General features: G+C 43.3%; 1 protein-coding gene across 1 annotated transcript in view; it reads left to right on the top strand.

Moving 5' to 3' along the window:
- The window catches only part of NDE1 (nudE neurodevelopment protein 1), a 225,811-nt gene that overhangs the window by 133,020 nt on the left and 75,408 nt on the right, over positions 1–17,383 (top strand). The window contains exon 6 of the mRNA XM_069647124.1: positions 3,186–3,365. Coding sequence (XP_069503225.1) covers positions 3,186–3,365 — 180 coding nt within the window. The remainder of the gene's footprint in view (positions 1–3,185; positions 3,366–17,383) is intronic.

The raw sequence follows: 17,383 nt of genomic DNA, 5'->3' as shown, positions 1-17,383 counted from the left end.
AGGAATTTCCTCCAAAAGGAGCCTTAGGAGACGCGTTTGTGGTGGAGTGGTCATTCCCACTGCTGTATGCGTTTCCTCCAGTCCCTGTCATCCCGCAAGTACTGCGGAGGTTCGGTTCCCGGATGATCCTCATTGCTCCAGCGTGGGCCCGGAGGACGTGGTACCCGGACCTTCTCGACTTATCCATCTGTCCTCCACGTCGTCTTCCCTACCGAGACGATGTGCTCTCACGGGAAGGGGGTCAGGTTCTCCATCCAGAGGTCAGATCCCTCAACCTTCACACTTGGCTTCTGAAAGGTTGAGGTATAAGGATTGGGACCTCCCTGAAGACGTGATGGAGGTGTTGCTCTCGGCCAGACGGCCAGCAACAAAGTCCCTGTATCGTTGTTGTTGGCGTAAGTTCTGCGACTGGTGCAGGGTTAAGAATGTGGATCCTTTTGCATGTGGCATTCCCATGGTTCTGTCTTTTTTGCTTTCTTTGGCCCACAGGGGCTTGCAAGTGGGTACCGTTAAAGGTTACCTGGCGGCGCTGTCCATATTTAAGCGCTCGTCTGAACAGTGTTCCTATTTTAAAATTCCTTTAATTTCTCAGTTTCTGAAAGGGCGCACTAATGTGTTCCCTCCGTCACCTTTCCAGGTGCCCGGTTGGGATTTGAACCTTGTTCTCAAGTTTCTGATGGGTGCTCCGTTTGAGCCTTTGCATTCATGCCCTTTGAGACTGTTAACTCTTAATACTGTATTTTTGGTTGCGGTCACTTCCGCTTGCAGAGTGAGTGAGTTACAGGCACTTTCAGTTAAGCCACCCTTCACTGCGTTTCATAAGGACAGGGTTGTCCTTAGAGTTTGTCCTTCCTTTCTTCCGAAGGTGGTGTCAGAATTTCATTTAGGCCAGAAGGTTGTTCTTCCGGCATTTTATCCTCCTCCACATCCTGGTAAGGAAGAGGAGAGGCTCCATAGGCTTGATCCTAGGAGAGCGTTAAGCTTTTATATTTCACGCATGTCCTGGGTCAGAGTGGACGATCAACTCTTCATTGGTTACGCTGGAAAGCGTTTGGGACAAGCTGTGACGAAACCGACTTTGTCTCGCTGGATTATTTTGGCTATCTGAGTGTTACCGCTTGGCGGGTAAGGACCCACCGGTCGGCTTACGGGCCCATTCTACCAGGGGTATGGCTGCCTTTACTGCCCTACAGAGGGGTGTTCCTATTCGTAACATCTGTGATGCAGCCACCTGGGCTTCAGTACATACTTTTGTACGTCTCTACTCCCTCGATTCTATCCGGGGGCAGGATCTGGCCTTTGGCAAGGCAGTCCTTTACTCCGCAATTTGATTGGGCATTCTAATTTTCTGTTTTCTAAATTCTTTTCCCACCTACTTGCATTGGTACTGCTTTGGAAGTCTGTCATAGTTATGGAATACGTCGGAGGACCCAATCCCCTCGAAGAACAAGTTACTCTTACCTGGTAACGTTCTTTCGATGGGATGGTCCGACGACGTATTCCATATTGCTCCCTCCCTGCCTTCCCCGCTACAGAATTTCTTATGCGATTGCAGCTTAGGTTTCCGCAAGGCTTTGTGTGGTCAGACTGGCAGAAGACTGGTGCCACACATTCTGGGGAAAAAACTACAACTGAGGCTACGGGCGTTGTGTGTCCTATTTATAACATCTGCCGTTGGAGGGGGTCCTCGAGGGCGGCATATCGACGTCATCGACGCAGACGCCGAAAGGTTTTCCGAAGCAGCACAGCTGTGGTGATTACTGTCATAGATATGGAATACGTCGTCGGACCATCCCATCGAAAGAACGTTACCAGGTAAGAGTAACTTGTTCTTCTGGAGGGAGGTGAGAAGGCCATGAACAAAGATCTTGGTATTCCCGGGCTCTGAAGAGATCTTTCTACTAGTCAGCAGTGTGGCCTGCCGATCGTGGCCAGGTCTTGAAGAGGGACCAGATCATATTGGCCGCTGCATGGCTCTTGATAACCATAAACTGGTTGAGTGAGGCCGGTTTGAGCTTCCACGAATGGATGAGAAACATCTGGGCATTTGTGGCGCTAGAATGGGGTAACCTTTTCCCTACATGATGACTTGGCGGCTTACAGTAATGAATGGGTCATGGTGCTGGACTTCTGTACTGCAGTGGTGTCCACAGAGACCGTGACAGCTGTACTTAATTTGAGGTGCACTGTCCCTCTGAAATATGAGCAGTGACACACGTTTTGAATTCCTGTGTGGGGAGTGAGGGACGGGGACGGGAGGGGTGGGGTGCTAGACCTATTTAGAAAGTTGCTGAATTTCTTTTTATTTTGGTAATGTTTTTCATGGTAATAAAATCAATAAAAAATGTTGGAACCCCTCCCACCAGTATTTACATATACAGTTGTTCTCCATTCTGATAAAAAATAGTAACATAAATCAGGAAATGTATCTTAACTGAAGTGTTCTGAAACAAAAGGGTGTCTTCAAACATTGCTAAGGACTATTTCACTGTTCTTACCCTATCCATACAAGTCGGTGAATGATGGCTACATTTATTTATAGCAATTTTCCTTGTTTTGTCTCCTGCACATAACTTTCTCGTAATCTGATAAAATTTGAAGATCATCAATCCAACTATCGACTTGAGGTTTCTTCCTAGTCTTTCAAGCTTTCAAGATTTGCTTTTGGCCCACAACCAGTGACCTAACCTAACATTTTAAGAGCATGATGTGATTGAGGAAAATGGGTGAACTTTATTGAAAGAATGTTTAAATGGAAAATAAAATGATGCAGATACTCATAATTTGGGCGCGATGAGGGGAGAGCTCATTAGACGCCCTCCTTTTTGTTTTTTTTTAAAACTGGGATAGTGGAGAGATCCATTTTTTAAATTTTTTTAAAACCGCTTTTAATAAACTATACAAAAAACTGATGATGGGAGAAAAGTGGCAAACATGAGGCAGAGAGGCTAAAAGAACTCTTAGCCATTAAATAAACCTACAAGTGGAAAAGGAACGTGTCCCTTGCTGAGGTTGGTGGATTTGGCACAGTTAATTGCAGTTTTAGGAGCAACTAAGCGCTACTTTACATTAAAAAGTTATTATTCCCATCTGATATCTATGGTTCTTTCCAAGTAATCGAACTCCATGTTTTTTCCAGATATAAAATCGGGGCTATGCAGTTGACTCGTCTTTCTGTTTTTTAGATTTGAAACAAGAACTTGCAGTGCAGCATAAACAAGAAAAGCCAATGACCTTTTCAAGAAGCTCGTCGGAAGTGCAAAAGATTGACACTGCTATTCAAGCGAGCGTGTCTGTGCCTTCTACACCATTGATGCATAGGGGATATGGATCTGGCTTAAGCACACCAATGTCATGTAAAAGAGGTAAGTACAAAGGTAGTTTTCTTTTTTGAAACAGTGTTTACATACAGCAGATTTGGAATGTGCTGAGCAAGCATTTAGGGGGGGGGGGGGTCTTTTATGTTGTGTGAAATCGCTACCCCACCAATTATCCCCCCCACCCCCCCCCCAAATCCACCCACCCCTCTCATTGCGATTGCGCCATCATTTTGTGCCGGACATCTGGATTGTTTTGAGTAATTCTCCTGGGTGGGTGGGACCTTTTCCCACACCAACTCTTTCTTTTACTCTAATCTTGGGAACCTTTTTTATCTTATTTTAAAAAAATATATACTTTTAATGCTTCTCTCCATGTTTGGTTGCATCTACACTTTATTATTGCAGTGTTGCTGAAAACTCCTTGAGCTTTCCTTTTTACTTAACACAGGTAAAGTGAAGAATAAAAACACAGGTAAACGCAAGTTACCAGAGCAGAAGGCCACCTTGTCTCTCCTGTTTTTCTCTTGTTTTTTTTTAAAAACATTTTTATTTTTTTTATTATTCCTGTCTGGTACCACTCCATATCTGGGGCGCCTGAAAGTCTAGGTGTGGGGGGCCTGAGTGAAACCCACAGTGGTCCATGATTGGACCATTGTTGGCTGTTTGAATGGTGCAGGTCCTTGCCATTTGTGGGCTTGGACTGGTTCCAGCCAGGAGTTGGGATAAAAAAAAGAGGATTCCTGCAGCCATTTCTTTAGATAAGTGTTGGAGCCAAGTATCCTGTGTAGAAGAGCAGCCAACTGAAGATTCATGGATGACTCCCAAAGAGGCCTGGCATCCCTGCTTGTATTTGACCAAGTGAAGCCCTGAAGGCCTACCTGATCTGTTAAGACCCTGAGAGTGCTTCAACCCTTGGACTGATGGGACCAAACCGTCTTGACGCATTCCTGAGGATCCAACCATCCTGAGCCTTTGGAAGTGTCCCTGTACCACCCAGTGAACAGACAAGCTGTCCAGTGGGCTGCCTTTGCAGAATAGTCGCCGTTCCACGTTCGTCGACAGAACTTGGGTGGTCGGCCAACTTGTGCCACAAGTCGCTCTCCTGCCAAGTTTTCAGCTTCCCAGCATCAAATGATCTTGTGCTGAAGGTCTTCAAACGTGACTGGAAAGATGCCTGCTGTCGCCCGTGTGCGGTAGCCGTCGCTCAAACTCTCCTTCCCTGGTCTGGTGAGGTGTCCGGAGGATGTCTGCATCTGTGCTTTCTGCATTGCCTCTTGGCAAGCTGCTCCTGAAGTGACCTGGGCATCTTCTACTGGATAAAACAGTGGGAAAACCTTTCTCCAGCGATTTTCCCCAGTTGACCTGGCTACTCAATAGGAAAAATCTGAGGAGGGGTGGAGGGGGGAAATGGGGGTGATGAGGGTAAGTAATTGCAATGCATTCAACCGGCCCCCCCCACCCCCTTCTCCCTGGAATGCACTTCAGTTATTCCAGTGCATTGCTTCTTGATGGCCGAATCTAAAAACTGCTATTTGCAAATTAAAAATATTTATACTTTTCCTGTAACTTGTTAAATATCTTCTGGAACATTTTCACCACCACAAACTCTACATATGTCCACTCTTCTAAGAAGCTTTGTGGCTTTTGGGCACAAGGCCGCACACATCCTAGGGATAGGATTTATACCATTTTAATTCCTCTGAACTGGTTTCATTGTAGTTCGTCACAACTTATCTTTTAGTTGTCTGGTATTGTGTGTTTTTTTTTTTTTTTGGGCTGGAAACATACCAACCTTTCAACACAGATACATTGATACAAATAATAAAATCGATTAAAAACAAAATATTGACATTTGCAGTCAAGTTCCCATAGTTTTTTTTGCTTTGTTTGGGTTAGTAATTAGCATAGAAGTGGAAATGCTAGCATCTTTAAGTATTCCTAACAGTTCCGTTCGCCACAAAGTAGGAAATCAATCGTGAGATGTTTGAATATATTTAGATAAAATTATAAGAAGTCCATTATCTACCTCCTGCATAATACACGTCCTATATAAACCACAGGGTTTCCACTTACATAGCACACTCAGAGATATCAGACCTAGTTTGTATCTTGTAATAGAAATGGGTTTGGACATAGGGAGGCACAATATCGTCCAATAATGGCTCTCAAGCTTGGTCCATTATGAGTCAGATCTCCACTTCTTAGTTTCCGCACCATAGAGCAACACTAGGACCACCTTCTGTCTATAAGAAGTTATTATGGGTTCTATTGAGAATTTACAGTACATGCCATTAATCATCTTAGATTGAGAAATCGCAGAGCGAAACTTATTTCTGATGTTATCGTATGGCTCATCATTCGAATAACTGCTGACCAGCACCCCCAAATAAGTGTATTGCATTACTGCCTGTATATCAGTGTTCTGAAGTTTCTAAACATTCTTAGTCACACATTGCTTCCGAGTTCCGAACTGTACTATTTGGGTCTTTGTCGTGTTGATTTAAATAAAGTTGTTTTTAGCAAAGTCTTCCAGGGCCTTTAGCATCACGCGTAATCCCTTAGGCGTCTTAGAAATTAAGATCATATCGTCTGCATAGAGCAACCATTGAATTGTTGCTCCCTGCAGACTAGGAGAATCCGTGACGAGACCCTTGTAATACTCGCATACATTGGCAATAAAGAAATTGAACAAAGCGGATGCCAATAAACACCCTTGCTTTAAGCCTCTAGTTGTCACAATTGTTTTAGACAAGAGGCCCTCACTGCTCGGGTGTATTTGGATAAACGTTTCTGCATGTAGTTAATCAATTTCAATTATAATTATCAATTATAATGCATCAGTTTCTTAAATAGAATTTCCCTGGGGACAGAATCGAACGCTGTGCGGAAATCTATGAATGCTGCATAGATCAGTTGATTGTGTTTAGCATGCTCAAGGATTGCCGTTTAGCGTGGTGAGTTGAATTGCAGTTCCCAACCCTGGGACAAATCCAGTCTGGTGGGGCTCTCGCAATTTATTAGCAGTTAACCACTTATCAAATTCAGACAATACCAAGCGAGCAAAGATATTACCCGGGCAGTCCAAGAGCACTATTGGCTGATAAGAGACTGGATCCATTCTCGGTCCTCTTTTAAAAATAGGCACGATAATGGACTTTTTCCACGACAAGGGAATGTTTCCTGTTTGAATACAATTTGTGTATATTCGATGTAATCTATCCGCCCATGGCTGTAGGTTACACTTTAGCACAGTATTATGCAGTCCATCAGGACCGCAGGCCCTTGAAGTGCTTCGTTTTTGAATGCAGTCTAAAATATCATCTCTATCAATTATAAAGGAATGATTACCGCTAATGTCCTCCAACTTACAGTTTATACCTGAGAGGCGCCTGGTATATATCTGAAAAATAATCCAACCATCTCTCTTCCGGAATGGGATTGGACTGTGCCGAGGTCTGAGATTTATGTAAGGCGTTATTCAAAAGGGCCCATATGCCACCCACCGATTTTTACTATCCGTTGTTTTAGCATGGGGGAGCCATCCCGATAGTGCTGAATGGCACGCCTACTACTTATCCAATTTTTGTATTTAAGTTTTAAGTTGCCTTTTCAGGGTATTTCTCACATCTCCTAGGTTCATGCTGTAGATTTCGAATAACTGATCGTAACTGAGCTCTCTTCTCTTTTACTTCTGGATCAAAGGCATACATGGGTTTCTCATGAACTTGTCAATGGACACGGACTTGTTTGAATATTTGCATTTCGTAACATAATCATTTCTATCAGCGTTGTCTATGATGATAGTTCTCAATAAGAAGATGATGAAATGTACACAATTTAGAATCTGTCCATCTTATTCTATTGCCAGCCTTGTTCACAATGGTAGTCGCAGGGTAAAGATCTTGCGTCTCACAGAACAGCCTAGATGGCCAGGCCCATGCTATATACAATTGATTATGCTCACTCAAATCAGAGTCCTTTACACTAAGGGATCGTACTAAGCTGAAAAAGTGTGTGTGTTAGTGTGTGTGTTAGTGTGTGTGTTAGTGTGTGTGTTAGTGTGTGTGTTAGTGTGTGTGTTAGTGTGTGTTAGTGTGTTAGTTTTTTCTGGTGTACAAAGGCCCACGTAGTCCGAGCGGGAGTGTCACCCTGCACACAGCCGTTCAGGACAAGAACATTTCTGTCTTCCTTCATTTGGAGCCAACTAAGTTCCTCCGGTAGATATTCAACCTAGGTAATCAACAAAATATGCATATTCAAATCTCCCATAATCAACGTATATTGGAGCATTGTATCCAACATGAGATCATCCAGGATGGTATCAGGTAATAATGTCGCCGGGAAAATGTGGCGATATTATTTGAGTCCCCATATATATGGGGAAAGAGGCAATAATGTCGCCACAAAAAACGGCCATTTTTCGGCGATATTTTTGCGTGGCGAGATTTTTGTCGCGACATTATTACATGGAACCATCCAGGATGTTCTGTATATTGGCAAAAAACACATTCACGCCTACCCCAGTAAATATTGACAATCGCAAACTTGTATTGACAATGTGTTATTTTAACAACCTGAATATAATCCGTAGAAGAATTATGGGCAATTACTCAAAAGTTTTGTTTTCTTCATAGCAATAAGTAAACCAGCTAGCTATTGGACGACCCCTTTGGTTAGTTATGGCTGCCACCATTGTGATATTAAACACATCCCAGATTGCTGTCTCAGTAAGCCATGTTTCTTGGTATACAATTATATCATATGTCTCCAACTTCTTTCACTAGGTGTTAATAAAGTGCTTACGGCCCCTGGTGTTCCAAGAAAGCAACTTCACAGTACCATTATCGATGAATTGTTATTGTCTTCGATTTTGAGACACCATTTGAGTTGTTTGCATTTTATGCATTGTTATAGCTGAATTTGAATGATCTTTCCATAAAGGCCTATGGATATTAGGTTTGGTCATTAAAGGCCCAGATTTATTAGCAGAGTGATCCTGTGACAATATAAATCACATGGCAAAGAGTTGTTCTCTCGCTAGCCATTGGGCATTTAGAACTACCCCTGAATGAATGTTCAAATGTACTTCTGTTAAATCTTGATCATGGGTGAATTGGATTAGATCAATATCCGACGTCCTGATGTCCTCTAGGCTTGGAATATCCGAGCATATGTTCAGAACACTTTTTCTATTTAAATCATAGGTCTGAAATGGGTGCCCCCTACACTTTAGCATCAAACGATGCATATTGGTGTAGAGGGTGTTGGGACCCTTTGCTCCCATTGTATCTTTATATTTCATGCTGGTGTCATGACTGTCAAGAACCTCGGTACATTCAGTCGGATACACCTTTGTTATGCGAGTGCTATTAGGACCAGCATTACTCAGCTTTATATTGTCTCTGCATGGTCCTTGCAGCGTTGGGTTGAATCCCTCATTGCTTGTGTGAGAGATGGGGAACAAATTCTTCGATGCTACATTATTTAAATTTGTGATGTACGAAGTGATCATGCTTCTCATCTCCTCGCGCATCTGATCAAATGTAGGAAAAAATCAAATTAGTCTGTGCTCGGTGATCTCTGTGGAGTAATCTTTTCTTGCGCAGAGGCTACGTCTCTACACTCTATAGCCTTAGACATTGCCACTAAATCATCTAGAGGCTTATAGTTTCATTGTCCACTATCAATTGATTGAGCTGCACTCACATTTTGTTTCAGTGATTTGTCGACTACTCGATTTTCACTCGTAATAGCCTTCTTCATTCTAGATTTTATTGGAGTTGTCAAAACTTTTATAAAACGTCTTGTCTTAGATTTCTGCTTTCTCACAGATTGTGTTTTCGTATTGAGCCGTTTTCGTTTTGGCACTGCTTTTATGTTTTTTAGGTTCTTATCAGTACATGTTTTAGTTTTGTCGAACATGTCAAACAAATTACTTTGATATGGATGTATGAATACATCCTTTTGGCTTTCAGGTTCACTTTCAAGTTCCTGAGCCACCGGAATTGGGCGTCTTGTAAAATAGGTACTACTTCCCGGCCAGTCTCTACAGACACTTGCTCACAAGATTTGCTCGATGTGTGTGACAAATTGCATGCATCATCTTGCATACTATTTCCGATTTCGATTATCGTTTCATCGGGTCTTGCAGGCGTTTTCAAGTTGACCGGCATAGTGCTTCCAAGCTGATGACTCTTTATGGAAGTTTTTATTATATCGAGAGCTGTTTGAAACGTCATTTATTTTTAGAGCTTCTTTCACTGTTGTACTATCTTGCATCAGCTCTGTCGGCATGTCAGCTTGTTTGCATGCCTTTGCGTCCAACGTCTTGTATAGTTTAGCAATTGCCAACAGGGCAGTGTTCATGGAACCCAGTGTATTTAGTGCCGGTGCCTCTGGGAAGGAGAATCTTTGTGAATGACGATCTTGGATAAAGAACTGTCTATCAGCCACCATATCATCAAAGTGAGTACGCTGTGGTGTTGGTGCAATAAATGAAGGGGAGGACGCCTGCGATTCATTGTGTGGTTTGTCAAATAGTGCAGGTGATTTAGACCTGTTCAAAGGCTCGGGAAGCGGAGATATAATGCTCTTATAATCGTCCGTACCCTCTTCTAACTGAATGAGATCTCCCGTATTGGAGCATATATATGCTATATCTTGTGAGTTCTGTGATGAATTGTTATGGCCGTTCATGAATTCAAGTGCCTCTTTTGATTGGACTTTTTTTGTTTTAAACTGCTTAAAGAAACAGGCTACATTTATGGGGGTCACTGGCAGTAATTCCCCACTTCTGCAAGCTGAATCAAGCGCTGAGTCTGTAATTTCCCCGGTCAACATTACCGACTCAGTTGCCCTTTCGGCTGCTATATTTGGCGGAGACAATGTATCTGCATTAGGCATGGCCGCCATTGTTGTTGCATCATTTTGTGGGTGTTCTTCACCAGTTTGTCCTTCTATTGCTTTTGTGTCATTATGAATATGCTTCATAATACGCTTCATCTCCTTGACAAGGAAGGTTCTAATATCCGTAGACAGTGATAGAGATCGCAACGCTGGTTTGTAAAAGCGTGCATTTTTCTTGGTGATTATACTCGACGTCCCCGTTGGAACAGTGGTTGTCGAGGTTACTTGAACGGGGGCGATCAATGAAGTTTTTGCCGGCATGTTCGATTTTAAAGTTTATAACAAACGTTTAGTAACTCAATTAACAACTATACCAGTAATGACTCTCGGAAGTTAAATTTGAGTGAAAGAAAAGTCAGCCACCGCCTACCATCAGACAGTAAGACAGTGCACTTAGTGATCCACTCTCTGGGACGCGCGCACAGTTTAAGTGGGCTGGTTGGGTGGAAAGAAGGCGGGGTTTCAGCTGCAAGTTGAGACCAAAACAATCGGACCCAAATATTTTGGTCCAAATAGCGTGCAAGGAACTTGGCTCCACCCACTGGTAACTGTTATTGAGTCGTACCAGTTCAGTAGTAAATCCCGTCTCACCAGTTGAACGCGTTGCAAAGCAAAGCTCCAACAGAAACGTTGGCGTTCCAGGACAGTAAAACAGCCTGCTCAGTGATCCACTCGCTATTCATTCCTACAAACCTAAATGTGACTGTATTCATGTTTGATAATTGAGTATCGTCATATTACAACCTGCTGGTTTTATTTTTGTAAGTGTTATTTGGGCCAGAAATATTGTAAACTTGTACTTGTCTCTTGTTAGGCAAGATTTGAACCAGTACCTTTTGGGTGCACAACAGCAAACTTGACTTCCTGGCAATAGGAACCCAACCTTTGGTATAACTCTGTACTACACAGGTAGTGGTAGTGTGGCTGAGCAGCCAGGCTTATCTCAAGAGGTGTCAATGTGAGCAGTAGGGGAGTTACACAGAGATTCACAGTGACAAGTATCCAAATAAACACACTCCAGGTTTATTGATGAAACAATTATTCATTTAACAAACAGTTTGATTAAGCATTTTTCAGAAGGGGCAATATAATAGTAACACACAAATACACTTCAAAATACACACTCTTAGTTTCTCTAAATCAGAGCAATACTGTAAAGGATGTAAAAAAAGGGGGTTACAGAACAACACAACAGATCACACAAATATTATGAAGCAGGTAAGTACTTTTGAACCCCCCAGCCCCAAATGCAAAGTAAGTTAACCCTTTCCTGGAAGGAAGTTAAAAACACACAATCGGAGGAGAGGTGAGAAGAGTCATTCAGGGAGCCAGGCCAGCCAATGTCAATTGGGCAAAAGTCTAGGTGAGCTGAAGCGCTTCTTGCAGGTAAGTAAGTCTTGCACAATGTTTTAAGTCTTTGTAGAAAAAGTAGAGTCAAAGTAGGGTCAGAAGCTGGGAGGCTTGTGAGAAGTGGAAGATGCAAGCAACGCTACAGAAGCAACCAAGACAAGTCTCAACTGAGATCAAGTAAGGCTATAACAACGAGAGGCAAGTCCTCTCAAACTCTACAGTACTTTTGGTTAGAAGAAATGGTTCCAGCTGGCTTCTGTTCCTGTGCAGCTCTGTAGATCCTGTTGTTACTGGGCCTCAGTCGCGAGGACAAGAGGGAAAACGTCTGGGGACTCCTACACTGCTATGGGACGGGCAGCGGCAGAAAAGGACAAACTTCTGTTCAGCGGCACTTCATGATTTCAGCTCCTCGCGTCTCAGCAAATAGCACCACCGCAGACTCTCGGATACTACTCTGGACTTTCCTTGCATCTGGGATCCAGCACTCTGAGGTGGCTCAGGCTTGGTCAGTCCTGTTAACTGGGAGTCCAGAGGATCTTCCACAAGCTCAGGTCCGACGTAAGTGAGGCACTCCATTTGGTGTTCCTCTCCCTGGCACTTCAGTTTCAGCAGCAGCAGTAGTGGAAGTACAGCCAGCTAAGAGAGGATGCCAAATGAGTTCACTTTGGAATTGATTGGTCCCACCAACTCAAGGGGAGAAGTCGTCCTTGCAGGGCTTCTCTAGTCAAAGTGAATTTGGAGCTTCAGCACAGAAGCAGGGCTTCTCCGGGCAAACTGTTAGGGAGTATTCTTAAACATGTGCTAATTCCCTTCACCTTAGAGACCCCCAACAACTTTGCTGGATTTTGAGGACTTGTTTTTTATCCTGGGGAGAGTGTGACCCTTTTTTCCCTCTTTCTCATGTATTTTGATGTGTTTTACTCTTGTGTTCTTTGATTATGGAGTTTTAGACAACTCCATAGGCATCATCTTTTCATGTGTCATGCAGCACCCTGAGTGCAGTGGCACAGGGAAACCTTTCAGGCTTTCCCAAGGTTTACATACCTTCTCTGGGATAAACTACTGTTTCCCAGAGAATGAAAAGTGAAATTGACTTTACTAGTCTTTCCAAAACCCTAGACCCAGCACACCGTATCTTACAATAGAGTACTGGAGGGGTTACTTAGCATCCCCTATGTCTAGATTCTCATGTAGCAGTCAAATGCTAGCCTTTCCTCTCAAAATGGCTGGTGGCAGTGGTTTTACAACGAACTACCATGATTTTTCCTGACCACGAACACTGGTAGCGTTAAATGCGAGAGCCATGTTTTTCAAGATGACGTCTGAGCCCCCTTTGTTTAAATGGGTCCCGAGCTTCTTTTTTCGCCGTTTCTTTTTGGAAAGGTCCTTCTAGCGTTTGTCTCTGTGCGCCAAACCAGGTTTGGTCTCTTTTTGTTTTGTCGCCTTTGGCGGGCTTCAGGACTGAAGACCACCTCTGGGGCCCGAGTGTCTGGGATGGGCAGGAAGTGAGGGAGGTGCCCGAAACTCCCCATGCTTGGTCTCCTAGGAGACACAAATGCACTCTGGTGTGATTGGCTGGCTGACTGTCCGGCAAGGACAGCCACCCTGCTGGATGAGTGGCAGCTAGGCTGGAATGAATGGTAGAAAACTGGCTAAAGGCAAGTCTCTTGGCTTGGAAGGCAGTCGACCACTGGAACGAAAGAACCAAAGACGAGCTTGAAGAGGACGGCTGCTGCAACTCATGGACCGTTGGTTTGCACGGTGCTGCCCTGCTGCAGGTCCAAATCGCGAAGTTTATCTTGACAGAGAAGCCTTGCAAGGAAGACTTCTTTCTCCCTTTGAGTTGGTGGGACCAATCAACTCGTAAACCACCTGGATACCATTCTCAGAGCTGGTTGTATTTTCCTCAAGTGCTGCAGGAAATCGAATAACTAGGGAGAGGGACACCAGTTTGTGTGCTTGACTACAGCTACCAGAATTGAAGATTTGCCAGTGCCAGCTTTTTGACCAGTCCCAGTGCAGGAGTCCCCCCGATTGTCCTTCCTCTTGTCCCCAGGACTGAGGCTCATTAACAGCGAGATCTGCAGGAACAGCCAGGAACAGAAATCTTCAGCTGCATCTTTTTCTTCATTTGAAAGGTACTGTGAAACGAGACTCGGAGTACTTGGCTCTCGCAGTGAAAGTGCTTGGATCTTACGTAACTAGCAGGCCTAATCAGCTCGTGACCTAACATTTAATTCTTCTTGCAAACTATTTCTGAGAACTTCTTACAGAGACTTTACTGTTTACTTATCAGAACCGCTTTTACCTATCCAAGACTTTAGCCCATTGACTTTGGCCTAACCTATAGAATTGCATTGTCTCCTCTGGTAAACTCAAAGTATCTGCACTCTAAGAATATTGTAATTCTTTATGTTCTGAACCTATTCCTTTTTGCTCCTCCTTAAAAGTATTTTGAATGCCTCACAAACCTAACGAGTATAGTACTGAAGTGTATTTTTGTATGATATAAAACATTGACTAGGAGGAAGTTAAATAACGGACTGTTGAATAAATTGATAAGTGTTTAACCAAGAAACCTTGAGTGTAAATTAGTTTGAACACCTGTGATTGTAGACCTCTGTGTAACATCATTACAGCTCACATTCCCTCTTGAGATAAGCCTGGCTGCTCAGCTCCGCTACCAAAAACTGTGTAGTACAGACTTATACCAAAGGTTTTTTTTGCTTACACCTCTAGTCCTAGTTGTGTGTAGTGATCCCAAAGGGTACTGCATACAAGCTATGCCTAACACTGTAGTATACCAAGGATTCAATAGAAACACTGTCAACCAGAAGTATTATGAAAAATAAAGGTTATTTATAAATACAAGTAGGCCAAGTTGGGTCTTGGGGTGAGTACCGGTTATAGAGTCATGACCACGTTATAAAAACACAACACAATGTTTGAAGGTGTACAGACCAAGGCATACAAACTTCTTCAGAATACCTAAGGCATTCTAGGGAAGTCAGACCTTTTTTAACACGTTTAGTGTGGGCCGCACCTATTCCTGGGGAGTAAAACTAATAGTAACTCTTTGATTACTTTGAGTAATACAAGGGTAGTAGACCCTACCAGTTATGCAGTGACACTGATTAAAGAAAACACAATCAACCAACTTGCAAATATACTTTCCTGAATAGTGGAACACTTGTTCAAGGAACTGTAGAAACCTATAACTGTGATTCGGGATATCAGTTATGCTAGGTGAGTAAAACATTGTGATGTAATATTCAATTACTTTTGCTTTTCAGCTCAGTGGAAAACAGACTAAGATAAGCAAGAACTCTTTTTACACTCGTTTAGGATTGCATCAGGCAGACCAAGGTCCACTACGCCTAAAGAACACTTCAAGATTGACACACAGCTATTCTAGGCAGGTCTTGCCTAATGTTGTAATACACTATTACAGATGCTTTTCAGATCAGTGGAACACAGATTCAGGTAAGCAGTAACTCTTGGGATGGCGCACAGCTAACTCAAGGTAAGTAAAACCTATGCATTTTTTTTATTTTTATTTAAAGGAGCTACCAGCAACTTAAAGGTACGTATAACCCACAGCAGATTTATCCTTGACTAGACAGGCTAACAGCAAGCCTGGGGATGCAAGACCCAATTGAGGACTGTTGGGGAGAAATATCCTTTGTGCTAATTCCCTTCAACCTTTGAGACCCAAGCTCTTTTGCTGGATTTAGGACTTTTTAATTGTAACCCTGGAGTGAGACCTTTTCTCACTCTCGTTTTCTTACTTGATTTGTATTTTGTGTTTTCACTGTTTTTGGAGACTGACAAACTCCTTAGGCATCTGCTTTTTCTATAGTGACACACTGCACCTTCAGTGCAGTGTCACTGAGAAATCATTTAGATCTCTCATACGGTTTAAATACCTTTTCTTGTGTGAACTGCAGTTCCCAAGAATAGTAAAGTGAAATTTACTTTACTTACCTTTTCGCTTTGTAGGTCCAGCACACACCATCCATGTTACCAAGTAGCCTCTTATCCTACCTTCTCATGTAACATTTGTATGTTACTGTTAGATAAGGTTTACACAGAACTGGTAAATCTTCCTGGCCTGGATCAACCCCAGAACTTTTTGCTTTACTAGTAGGATATCTTTCCTTAATTCCTCAGTGAGTGGGAACCTTTTTCTACACTCACAGAATCGTTCTCCTTTTATGGGTGTCATTATTTTGACTCTCCATAGTGTCTTTTTAAAGTTATCCTCTAACAACTTATTGGCAATAAGTGCCTGTTGTTGCTGGGTTGCACTAGGGGCTCCCCTTTACCTTTCTTTTACGAACCTTGAGAGAACTACAGTTCCTAAAGGTAGAAAGGATCTTTGGATCCCTTTTACATTTTATCTGTGAAGCCAGCACACACCACCTTATGTGGAGTGCTGGAGAGATGCAATGTATCCCCTTTCACACTAAAATTGTAACGATTGTTACAGGGACAAGCTTACCTTCAATGGCTGGTGGCAGTGATACCTTGTATTAATTTGGTGCACCTTTACTGCAGGCTGTGTTCACAGCTGAAGTACAAGCACCTACGGGTGCTGGACTCACGGCCCAGAGACTCCAGTCGTTCTGTGAGGGCAGGAAGCAAGGGAGGAGTCCAAAACTCCACAGCCCTTTGGCTTCCTCTTTGCCTGAATGGGGACAAATCCCAGGGGGGTTGGGGGGCAGGGGGGTGGGGGCTGGCTGTCCTGATTGGACAACCAGACTACCCCTTTTTATAAAAATGTGGGCAGAATGCAGAGTTTGTGCTGTAGTTCCTGATAAATACTGCAAACCTGGGAGCTGAATACAAGTCAACCGAAACCAAAGAAGATGTGTTGGGGAGAATTCTCAGAAATGTGCTAATTCCCTTCACCTTGGAGACCCCCAGCAACTTTTCTGATTTTGAGGACTTGATTTTTTATTTTTTTTATTTTATTTTTTACCTGAAACGAGTGTGAGCCTTTTTTACCCACCCTTTCATGTGTTTCGATGTGTGTTTTACATTTGTCTTCTCTGGTTATGGGCATCATCTTTTCATGTGTGAAACAGCAGCCTCAGTGCAGTGCCACAGATGTCTTTTAGACTTCCCAACGGTTTAAATACCTTCTCTGGGATAGACTACTGTTTCCCAGAGAATGTTAAGTGAAATTGACTTCACTAGCCTTTTCCAAATTCATAGACCCACCACACACCATCTTACAATGGAATGCTGGACGGGTTACATAATATCCCACGTGTCTAAACACTCATGTAGGAGTCAAATGCTACCCTTTCCTATTGAAAAGTCTGGTGGTAGTGGTTTTACAACGGACTACCATGATTTTTCCCGACCGCAAACACTGGCAGTGTTAAATCGCGGGAGCCATGTTTTTCAAGATGGCATCTGAGCCCCTTTTGTTTAAGCAGGTCCCGGTCGTCTTTTTTCACCATTTCTTTTTGGAAAAGGTCCTTCTAGTGATTGTCTCTGCGTGCCAAACCAGGTTTGTTGCCTTTGTTTGTGTTTTTTGGCGGGCTTCAGGACTGAAGATCGCCTCTGGCATCTGAGTGTCTGGGGTGGGCAGGAAGTGAGGGAGGTGCCCGAAACTCCCTGTGCTTAGTCTCCTAGGAGACTCACTCAAATGCACTCTGGCATTATTGGCTGTCTGACTGTCCGCCAAGGACAGCTACCGTGCTGTGGGAGTGACAGCTAGGCTGGAGTAAAAGGAAGAAAACTGTTTAAAAGGCGAGTCTCGTGGACTTGGAGGCAGAGTTGACCACTGGAACGAAAGA

The sequence above is a fragment of the Ambystoma mexicanum genome, chromosome 2q (genome assembly GCF_040938575.1).
Source record: "Ambystoma mexicanum isolate Mex_15411 chromosome 2q, UKY_AmexF1_1, whole genome shotgun sequence".
NCBI classification, from domain to species: Eukaryota; Metazoa; Chordata; class Amphibia; order Caudata; family Ambystomatidae; genus Ambystoma; species Ambystoma mexicanum.
This window is presented reverse-complemented; position numbering and strand designations above follow the sequence as displayed.